The sequence below is a fragment of the Poecilia formosa genome, unplaced genomic scaffold, assembly GCF_000485575.1.
Source record: "Poecilia formosa unplaced genomic scaffold, Poecilia_formosa-5.1.2 Scaffold71, whole genome shotgun sequence".
Taxonomy (NCBI): domain Eukaryota; kingdom Metazoa; phylum Chordata; class Actinopteri; order Cyprinodontiformes; family Poeciliidae; genus Poecilia; species Poecilia formosa.
The window spans coordinates 283,601-295,099 of record NW_006800010.1 but is presented as its reverse complement, the minus strand read 5'-3'; the positions used below and the strand labels follow the sequence as shown (position 1 = coordinate 295,099).

The 11,499-nt window shown below is 41.0% G+C and overlaps 1 protein-coding gene and 1 pseudogene across 1 annotated transcript; one reads left to right on the top strand and one right to left on the bottom strand.

Annotated features, from left to right (window-relative positions):
• Positions 1-6,659: 6,659 nt before the first annotated feature.
• LOC103140413 (Golgi reassembly-stacking protein 2-like) lies at positions 6,660-11,408 on the bottom strand. The gene is made up of 9 exons (XM_007555561.2): positions 11,144-11,408; positions 10,610-10,690; positions 9,703-9,906; positions 9,485-9,571; positions 9,257-9,387; positions 8,371-8,509; positions 8,181-8,292; positions 7,799-7,921; positions 6,660-7,488 (listed from the first exon to the last, which is right to left on the bottom strand). The coding sequence occupies exons 1-9, from the start codon at positions 11,207-11,209 to the stop codon at positions 7,232-7,234; spliced, it is 1,200 nt and encodes a 399-aa protein (XP_007555623.1). The 5' UTR covers positions 11,210-11,408; the 3' UTR covers positions 6,660-7,231.
• LOC103140493 (elastase-1-like) overlaps positions 11,318-11,499 on the top strand; it is a 4,771-nt pseudogene continuing 4,589 nt past the window's right edge.

The window sequence follows — 11,499 nt, the reverse complement described above, 5'->3', positions numbered from 1 at the left end:
TAAATATTTATATTTCAGATTTGACTGTAAGTCCTTTTCACTTTCAGTTGCAATAGACTGGAAAATAATTTGAGAGTCTTCGCTGCTCGTAGGAAACAAAAAAAAAAAAGTACTTATCTCACTCTGGGACTTTCAAGCATGAACTTGAGTCAAAGTGCAAATAGCAAAAGCAGCACTTACCCGTTTCCACCACTTTGTCACATTGCACGACCAGCAGGATGACTCAGGCCTGCCAGATCAACAGAGAGGTTTACTGCAGTGCCTGGGACCTTTTTGCATTGCAGTCACACACTCCAATGGATTCAGGGGGGGGGGGGGGGATTGTAAGTGTTAGATCAACACAGAGAAGCATGCAGTCCTGACATGGAAGGAAACTGATGCTTGGTTTTTGAAATGTTTAGCAGATATTTGAGCATATATTTCTACCCCACTTTGCTTTGATACCCTTTAAATAGAATCCAGCTGCCAAGTGCCTTTCAAAGCTTTGCTCAGCAAACGATGTCTGCATGTGTGTAATTTAACGACCCGTGAAGGCTTCAAAGGTCTCTTAGAGAACATTTAGCAAACAAACGGCCACGTGAAGACCATGGACACATTTTACAAGGCGCTGCTCAACACAAGAAACCATGGAAATGGAAAGAGTATGGCAAAACAGCACAACGACTTTGCTGTCCACCTAAACTAACAGACCTGTAATGGAGAAGACAGAAACCGTGCAGGGGGCACAGCAAAGGATGACGATGTAAAATCCTAAATGTGGAGGAAAATGAACACCGAACAAAGAACGCTGGAGCAGGGACAAGTGGTAGTGGCAGCATCATGATGTAGGGAAGCAGCAGGTGCTTTTGATAGTGAGTTGCTATTTTAAATGGCTAGTCTGAAACGTCCTCCAGCATTGGTTTGATCAATGTTCCAAATGTCTGCTTCTCTCAAGTATAGGAGGAACAAAATGAAACAAAAACAAACAAACAAATAGACAATGCACACTACTCTCCAAAACGATATGATAATCGCAAGAAAAGTCTATGCTAAGCAGGATGTCAGTGTTGCTTTGGTCTAACAGATTTCCACAGAGCTGCACTGATTTTGGCCATGATTTTTTTTAAGAGTCTCTCTTATGTGCAATCTGGTTGTTTTCACCCAAATTCCCATCCTGCATCAACCCGATTACACTCCCCATGGTAGAGTGACTGCTTTTTCTTTTTAAAGCTGTGTGCACACTGAGCCACATCGACAACTCTGTAAATCTAATCTTTAAATCTAAACAATTTTCAACAGAGGAGGCAGATATTTTTTTTTTCTTCTTCCATCTGCACACCTCTGATAACACCATAGCATAATTCTGCATTTTATTTATCTGAATGCGCCCCCGCGTCCTCTTAATCGCCCTTTCATTAAACATGCTCCCGAAAAGCCGATGTTCTTCACCCCCCCCCCCCCTCCCACCCCTACCATCATGCTGCGATGGCTATAACCTGCAGGGACAGAACACACTTACACACACACACACACACACACACACACGTTTGCTCTGCTCTTATGACGTTGATCGGTGATTTACCGACGCGGTAAGAAGCTGTGTGGTGCCCACGTTGTCAGAATCAAGCTGTCGTCTGTTTTTGAACACAGGGCAGAACCAGAGCTGCAACTGGAAGCAAAATGCTGGAGCCGTTTTCTGTAAGCAGGCGATCAATCACACAGATGCAGAGGGATCTTTATGTCAGCACAAAACAAATGGCAGGTTGTTTCCAGAGCAGAGGTTGGTATGGGAGTAAATGTTTCAGATGTGGGCTGTGCCACAACCACATCATCCATAGGTTTTTACGCAAAATTGAAGTCGATTTATTTGACTTGAAGGCAGAACTTTGTCAACGTCTTACAGCCCCTCCCTGGAATATGAAGCTTGTAAAATCTAGCCAGCACAAAATGTCTCTGTCGGACTTTAAATTTGGCCTTTGAAGTCAATAAAAGATGAAATATTTATTTTTGAGACATTTTTCGTGGCATTTTCTATGCTCTGAGGATGATCACATTGCCAAACCATTCTCTTTGTTTTTAGGTTCATCCCTCGGAGCAGTTGCCTTACTTTGCCCCCACATACTCTATGCTGTGACGCAGAGTTCATAAATAAATCACATGGCCAAATCTTTGACGTAACAGAACAAACCTCATCCTTTCAGACAGATCAAGCCTCATCTCCTGTCCTGGCTGTTCACTAAGCATACAGCTTCAGTGGTGGACTGTGTTTGTTGAAGTGGCTTTGGGAGGTGATGGGGCACCAACCGCCTCTGAACGGCATCTGCATAAAAGCAATAAAAAAAAAAGGTGTTCATTGTGGAAAAAAAACAAAAACTGATGTATTTCATTTTCCAGAGAGAACAGTTTGCATTAGGCAAGCCGTCCGTCAGAGAAAGCCATGCTGTATCTCACTCATGCATGTACCTTCTGTGTATATTTTGACTGAAGAAAGCCACGACCAAGCATGCCTTTCCTTTAAGGGTTGTGGTTAACCGTCAAACAAAGATAACTGTCAGAGACAGCGCTCCCTACAGGGTCCAAACCCAAACTGGGTAGTGGTGGGCATGTCACACCATCTATGTCACAAACAGCAGGAAGGATGCCGAGTCGTGCTTCTCCATCTACTCGCGTTCACCGTGGGAGGATGAGCATTTGCTGCTTCTTCTAGCCAAAACATAACATTTTTTTCCTCAACACTCAGACTACTTCGGTAGGGGAAAAAAAAGAAAAAAAACAAAAACAAAAACAAGTTTGGACTTTACTAGACCAGAACAGATTGAGATTTAAATGCATTCGAGTAAGTTTTCCTGATTTTGGTTTCAAAAATCATCTAAATTCTGCTGTGACGTTGACGCGTTGTCTTATGGAGCCGTCTTTGGTGCAAAGTAGAGAAACAAAGCCTAAAGATGATTTAAAAATGAATCAGTTTCCGACTGCCAGGATTTTGGACTGATCTGAACTGAAGCAAGCCCCATAGAGCGGCAGCGAGAGATGACGCGTACAATGGAGGTTGTTTCTGCAGGTTGACGGGCAGCCGCAGCAGCAGATGGGCCTGGACTTGACATCAGCAGGGACATCCTGACAGCAGAACACTGTCTGCTGTCTTCTGGGGCTGGCTCCTCACCCCAGCTGAATGGCAATCAGTAAAGCAGGGCGCTCTACTGAACATTCACACTGACAGCGGCTATCTGATTTGTCTCTTGCTGTGTTCGCCGGAGGAAAACATTGTAAATTGGACAATTTACATAGCTGTAAAGAGAGAAATGTCAGAATTTTTTGCCGTTTTATGACACGTGATTTGACATTGTTGCTGTCAATGGTTTTTGCGATTGTTTGAGGGTGTTATTGGGGTTTCATTTAATCTTATTCACACTAACTACTGGACATAGGTTACACTATCTGTCCATGCAAATTATATGCAATCAAACTGCAGTCCCTTGCAAAAAGACGTGTCGCTTTCAGGATCTCTCCCATGTCGCTGTGTTCTTGTCACACTTACCTGTTTCACATCATAAAAATTCAGAATAGGCAAATGCAAAAAAAAAAAGATATTCTCAAGTCATTCATTAATTAATCAAAATTAATCAATTAATTCATAATACATAACTGGGTGATCCTACAGTCAGCATCTTGAGCTGTACATACAGACACAAAGCAACAACGGAGGACACGGAAGCTATGTTGAACATTCTGCGAAGTCTGTCGTCGTTCTCAAAAACTCCAAATACTCTCAGTCACTGGTGTGAGACTTTACAAATCACCCACATGATGTACTTTTGATAACCCGTTTTCAGCGTCAGAAAATGAAGTCTCAGCAGCCGGTCCCTTTCTCAAAAACGCATCCATATTCCAAATGCTTTGGGAATATGTGAAGTTGTCACCAAAGGGTAAGTCTGAGGGGAGCTGGTGTTCGACGGGAGTGAATCCAAAGCTAATCCACAATACGAAGCAAAAGCGCTGTCCTTTGGAGTCAACTGCAAGATATGCAAAACAACCTCCGGATGAATTCAGGACCCCTCGCAGCGACAGACCTTGTGCACCAATGAATCTAATTATGGCCTGTACATTGGTGGTCTGACATGGACGAGCACTTACTCAGATCATTCCCTTTGTTGTGCATAATGTGTGAATCTTGTATGTAAATGTAACTCTCAGCACTTCCAAATACGGCTTCCATCTTGTCAGAGTGTCTGTAATGAGGGTAGGGAGGTGGTAGAAACAGACAAAAGAAGTCTGGAAGTCTGGGGGAGTTTGTTCTCTCGCATTTGGACGAAAACACGATTTTTTTTTTTTAACAGTTTTGTCAGGTTTGTAAACCGCATACACATAAATTCCTAGGCAAACATTCAAACGTGCCAATAGAGATTTAAGTAACACCGAATGTTAATCGAGCTGCTGGATGAAGGACTTCAGCTGCATTTTTTTTCCCGTGTTGCAGCCCCCCCCCCCCAAAAACTCTGTTTGCCCCCCTGTAGATATTCCGTTTCACGATTTGTCATGCTGCAGCAGCGCGAGGCTGAACGTTGGTGCCTGTGAGCCGAGCCTCTCAGAGGGCTGAGATAAAACCAAGCTGACGTGTGGGTTCAGCTGCGTCACACTGTCCTCTGACTGAAACAGTCTCAGGAAAAAAAAAAGAAAAAAAGAAAAAAAAAAAGGAGAGCAAATGAAGGGAAGACGTGCTCCTCCAGTTGTGGCCTCCTTTTTTTTTTGTAGTTCCCTCCTCCCCCGCTTCTCCTGGCACACAGATGCTGCTGCTGGCTTTTCGCCTTGAACAGCTGCTTCAGACAAAGCTGTTATTACAGTTGTCGAATCCAACGCAGGTGTATGAAAACACGACTGAACTCTGGACTGAAAACTGGTTGATTTGGTACGTTTTAAGGAGTTCATCTTCAAACATCTCAACACTGAAGTTGAGTCTTCAGACAGATCGAAAGGCAGTTCTTCACACAAGAACTGTAATCTTTTTTTATATATATATAGATCCGGAAGACTCACGTTCGTCTCCCTGAGAATGCCGCTCCATCACTGGAGGAGAGAGATGAATCCATCTTCAGGCTTTCCTTACCATGCATGATCCATCCCCCCTCTTGCTCCCTCTCAACTGAGGAGCTCCTTGGTAAATAATTGAGGTACACCCACCCCCCCTCTGCGTTAGTGGAGCTTCTCAACTTGATGATTTTTCAGCTCGTGCAGCCAAAATTGGGTTCTATTTGTTGAGACTTTGAAAAAGTTTTAAAGGGACGTTATTGATTTGAAGGTTACATACTGGTTGGGTTTTATGTAAAGACAGTGCTGTGTGGTTGCAGACTTCTGCACAGATTTGTGGTTTTGTTTGTTGTTTTTGAGATCTCTCAGAGAAAACAATATAATCTTCAGCTTTCAAATGTACAAATTTTGTATCCAGACACTTGATTTAACAAACAGATTCCTTTGTTCTGCAGAGCTAATCTATATCTGAACAAAACATTCAAAGCGCCACTCCATTCATGACGTGAAAACGTGAGTCTTGATATGTCATCATTTTTTCAAGCTGCAGTGGAGGGAAACGGCATCCATCGGGAGGCGTTTGCTGACCCCTGCTGTCAGGAAGCATAATCTCACCTCTGTTCAAGTCTCTGTTCAAAACCTGAATCGTGAAAATTATAACTAAAGTTTGAAGGAAGAAAATAATAATAATAATAAAAAAAATTAAAAAAAATCCGCCTCTTTGTTTTCAGCTCATGCTTTTAGCTCTATTTCTGCATCACAAAGCAGACCGCTTCTGCCGAGTCCATGAAGATGCAAGAAGTCTGGCAGATAGGATGAACTGGCACGCAATAACTCTACATCAGGTTTTTTTTTTTTTTTTTTTGGTTATAAACAAAGCAGATGCTGACATAATCAAAGTTATGATTCTAATTCCACATCCTGACCTGGAAAGGGATTCGTCAAAACATTGCAAACAACAAAGATGACACTGCAGACTGTAAAAGTGGAATGATGCGTCACTTACCTGACTCCCCATGTAACAAAAAAAGCATCAACTAATGTTCAGATTTTACTGCATCATTATTATTTTGTCCATGCAAATATGCTACTGAACGTAGTAGTGAGACCTTTCCTAATCCTGCCTCTACTTTCCAGGGATTTAGAAACTACTTTGTAAAACATTTCAGGAAGATTCATAATATTTACCAGGTTCTTCCTGGAATTTCCATGGAATTTACCAGGCACTTTCCTGGAGCCTTCATGAAAGTTTTAGGAAAGTTCCACCAAAGTATCTGGAGGGTTTGATGGAAGTAGTTGGTGACTTCCATGAAAGTTCTACAAATGTTTTGCGGTTCATAAAATGTCTCTGATAGTACCATGAAAATTCAATGAATGTTTCATTAAAGCACTTCAATAATTCTGGAAAAAAAAATAAAAAAATCAAACTTCAGGAAAGTACAGGCTGTAGTTTTAAATTATGTCAGAATTTTAGAAAGAAATGTGTCCAGTGACATCCTGCTAACTTCAGCTAATGAACAGAAAATAATTTTTAGTTCTTTTGGCCATGCGTTGCAGTGCTTGCTCGCCAACTTCTCTCAATCTTATGTTTTTGCATGAATAGTTCTGATATTTCCTAGCTGGAAAAAAAATGAACCTTCTGTAAAATAATACAACCACTTCCACTTTTTTTTTTAATATAAATAAAGCTTGAAACATAATTTGACATAAAAACCTCAAGAAAAACAGGAGCAGCATCCCATGTTCCACTCATTTACACCAATCAAAACTTTGATGTAAGCACTTAAAGGCAGAAAGTATCAAACAGTAAATGCCTGAGAATAAAAAAAATAATAATTTTCACTCTTGCTCCTCCCTAATGAAAAAATAAAACACGCATTCCACAATGCCAAAAATAAAAATCCTGGCCTTCTTACAAGTTAGCTTTTTTTTTTTTTTTTGCAACAACTCAACTAAGGCTTCATTTAGTGAAATCTTAAAACAAAGTTAAGTACATTCATGATGTTTTACCGTCTCTGCAATTCTTAACAGTCGATACAATCTTTTTTTTTTTATGTGCAATGCAGCATGCAACAGTGGCACTGGTAGAGATAAAAGGCTTTTCAACTTAAAAACAGGTCCAGTGATAAGAGTTTAAAATCAAATAAATAAAAAAAAAGTAGCATTTTCCCATCACCGTGTGCTCTTAATCCTCTTTCTGCACTGTTCTCTTTGCTACCGCAGCTATTTAACTGCCTGATGCATCAGGCTCAGTCATCTCCTGCTCTAAGCGATGGCCTGAGCTGAAAGCCTCCGGGTCAGGATTCTGCATCTCTGGGATGATCCCCACACTCTCTGTGGTGTCGTTGAGGGCAGCAGCATCCTCTGCATCCTCTCTGGGACTGCCGCTAAGATTTGCAACACTCTCTTGCAGTGCTTGATGAGTGCCTTCATCTTTTTCCTCCCTCTCTTGAGATAAAAGCTTTTGGTCAAACATGGAGTCATCTAGAAAGGATAATCATGTATGTAGTCAAACTGTTGAAAAAGTTTAGTGCATCAAGGAAAACTTCAATTTTCGTCCGTCTGTTGTTGAGAAAGACTAAGCATAAGTATTAATATCGGGATTCCTTACACTTAATGTAAATGTTACGTTTATTTTCTGTGCAAAAAATAGAAAATAATGCACCTATGTCGAAGGATTTAATGACTTGAGAGCTGGAAGCTGCGTAAGCTGAGTTTTTTCAACCAAGACTGCATAATAAACATGTAATTGTTCCGTCTAGTGGCACAATGTAATTGCAAGTGAAATGCTTACCAAAGCTACATTGGTCATGCATGTCATCTCCATAATTAGCAACCACTGAGCTGTGGCCTTCGTCGTTGGTGGAAACGGCTTCGGATGAATATGAGATTATGGCTCCAGGAGAGATGGAGGCATCTGAAAGCAGCACAATGCAAAAGCAAATCATTTGGTGTGAAAGTACAGAAAATTCAAAGCAGTTTAACTCAAAGCAGAAATGCAATATAGTCACTTTTGCAGTGTAGAAAGTGGATATGTAGATATGTAATATTGACACACATAAGCTATTGGCCACAACAGCAGTCGGATATCAATATTGGCCCAGACTGTCCTATCAGTTTATCTCTGGGAAAATTTTTTTACAGATTTGAATACTTTTTCTAGGGAAGGTAGCTACCAATGTCTGCAGACTCCTGCGGAAGTGAGATTTTGCTCAAATCGAGCATAACTCCTTCAGTTTCAGGTAAACCTGCTTCATTAGTTGGGCTATTTTCACTCAGTAGATGCACCTGAGGAGACAGAAACGCAGGCATGAAAAGTCACATCAAATGGAAAACGAAGCTATAACAGGTAAGAACAGCCTGTACCTCAGTCTGACCAGACGAAGTCTCCACTTCTCTGCTGCTTGTATCTGCTGGTTGCGGAGCATTTCTGTTCTGGACATTTGGGTGAACTGGGTGAGACGGGATTCTGTGCAGATAGCCGTAGCCAATCCCACAGCCCAAGCTGAAATACATTTAAAAAAATGGAAAGACGAGTCATACATACGTAAGAAACCCCAGCCATACTATATTCACATCTTTTAAAAATGTATATTTAGGTTACGTTTTACATTAACAAAACTATTTATCCTTACTGTAAGAGATAAGAACTAGCAGCAAACAGCAATGAAAAACCCTTTTTTTTTTTTTTTTCTCTCCTTGGGCTGAGAAAGATTTCTTGGTGCCTCTCTGGTCTGTAATGTAACTCATTTTTAACTGACCAAATTTAGATCTGGACTCCAGCAGAGCTGCTCAAAAATGTTTACCATCAATGTTGCTGCTTGATCGCATTCGCAACTTGGGCTTTGGATCACAGATGGATGTTTAGCTGCAAGGTTTGGAGCTGCTGAAAGCTATGAATTTCAACATGCACGGCGCCCATATTTTATCACCTTTTTCTAATGTGAAGAGGGTAACGGACCTATAATGGATAAATGTATCAGTTTATGACGCAAAACATGACATATCTTGAATTTGTTTCCTCGCTAAGGTTTTCTTAGGCTAAGATTACCGAGATTATGCTACTGCCTTTTTTTTTATACTTATATATTTATGTTCAATAAATATGCATGTCAATGAGGCTTGTTTTTGTTTCAGTGGAATAATGAAATATGAATCTGACATACAGAAGAGTTCTGTTGGTCAGCAAACATCCTTAATTGATACAAATCTGGTTAATTTTATGATATCAATCAAAAAGCTAATCACCAACCTTCCCTCTCCTCCCCAGGCTCCATTAGGGGTCACTACAATCTCCCTGCACTCTTCGGTCTGCATGTTATAAACTAACAGCTTCAAAGGCTTCCCCTCGTTGGCTTCAATTAAGGAGAAGAAATCTTCAGACTGTAAAGGTACATGAAAAACAATTGTGCAACTTGAGCTTTTTCATTTATTTTTTTTTTAAGCTTTTCTGATGTTTTCAGAACAGATAAAAACCTACATCTTGCAACACTTGGTCAGCCCCGACAATAAAGTCGTCATGTGCGATAAGGCCAGCGAGTGCTGCAGGGGAATTCTCCTCCACGTCCTGAGAAGGGAAAAAAAAGAGATTCAACGGATCAAACCGTTTTAAGCAAAATGTTTGTGCCTTTGTGACGTTCACGGGACGGCCAGAGTTGAAAAGATGAATCTCGAAAACGAGGAGTAGCCCCGACTTACCAACACATGCCACACGTTCTCGTTGACTCCTTCAAAGCTGCAGAAGCGAACGCTGGCGCCCAGCAACCCCTGACCGCCCCACATGTTACTGGGTGTCACCTCCAGCTCCCTCACCCGCTGGGTTTTGGAGTTGTACACTTCAAGCCTGACTGCCTTCTCCACATTGGCCTTCAGCAGATCTCTCAGCAAGTCGCTCTCCTTATTCTGGGGGAAACAAAGGCACTACCTAAGTTATTGCTGAAGGTCAAAAGTTACAGAAAATCTGGACGCAATTTATATGCAACACGAATGTTACATTCCTCAATAAGTTATGAAGTTACTGGTGAATTAAGGGATGGACCTAAAACAGGCCAATTCTCAAAGAAAACCTGCTGGAAACGAAAATATTTAAGACTGAGTTGGAGGTTCCAGCCATTTGATAATACTAAAAACATTCAGAACTACAGTGTAATTTGTTTAGCTTAGCTTTAAAGTTAGCTCTAAGGATGATGTTGACTGATGGCCTCAATCTGATTTCAATGACTTTCAGCCATCTACAAAGAACAAGGCAGAAATTTTAGTCTATTTATGTGCAAGACTGGTAGATGAAGCTACTCAAAACTATATAACAACTATATAACACTGTGGTTTCACAATGAATTACTCCAGGGGGCTGTGTACAATCACCCACTTTTATTTCAAAACCATCTTCCTTCCACATCACACATTATGCAACACTTTCTCTGTCACACGTATTAAAACACACTGGAGTTTGTGGATAAACTGTATGGGTAGTTGGATGGATACTTTAAATCAGTTGGTCTCATTATTCAAATATCTTTTCCATGTTTATCCAGTACCAATGTAATTCTATCATTGTCCAGGCTTTGTAGAATGTTTCTGTTAATATAATATGACATTTACTCACAAGTCTGGTGTTCCCTATGGAGAGAATGAAGTCAAAGAAAGGCTCCAGTCCAGCTTTCAGAGCAGGCGAGTCTTCTTGAACCTGAAAGGTAAAACAACTCATCTGTCGTCCTCGTGTGTCTGTTTTAGGTATTGCATATTGTCAGAAAAAAGAAAGTCTTTGCTGAAAGTAATAAACACATAGCTGGCGTTTCTCGGGTGTTTGCCCGTTGGCTAAGTTGATTATTTATTTCAGGTCATTTTTCGGAAGTTGGCACAGAAAAAAACTGAAATTATATCAGGGCTAAATAACAGGTTTGGATTGGTGCCAAATGCCACCTCATCATCATGACAGTGTTGGGCGGCGGGTGCCAACAGCAAACTTAAAAAAAAAAAACACACATCTTCAGCTTTTTAAGATAAATACCACATAAATTTAAATCCAATTAAATATATTCAGAACGTTCTTAATGTTAAACTGAGCTGTAAACCCATTAGCAACTAAATTTGCCGTAATGACATATGTAACCTTGCACTACACGTTACATCAACGTACTCCGTGAACATGATAGCCACTGTTACTTCCACCGTCCGACAGGAGGGAGCTCTGCGGCAGCCCCATTGTCTTCAGCGGTTACAGTTCGTGTTAACTGTCAATGAGGTAGAGTTGTGATAGAGACCATTATAGGAAGGCATATAGTACACCAGGATACAGCTAGCTAACACTAGCATGAGAGGCAGTTTAACAGCAGGTGCAACACAGAGTCAGGCATAGCTAAAAAAGAAAGGATAGCAGATAAATCGAACTGGTCTCTCCTCGACTGCAGTGTGTACAAACATAGACATAAGCTGTGTCCGAATTCAGGGTCTGCATCCTTCGAAGGACTGGTCTACGTAGGATGGGTCCTTCGA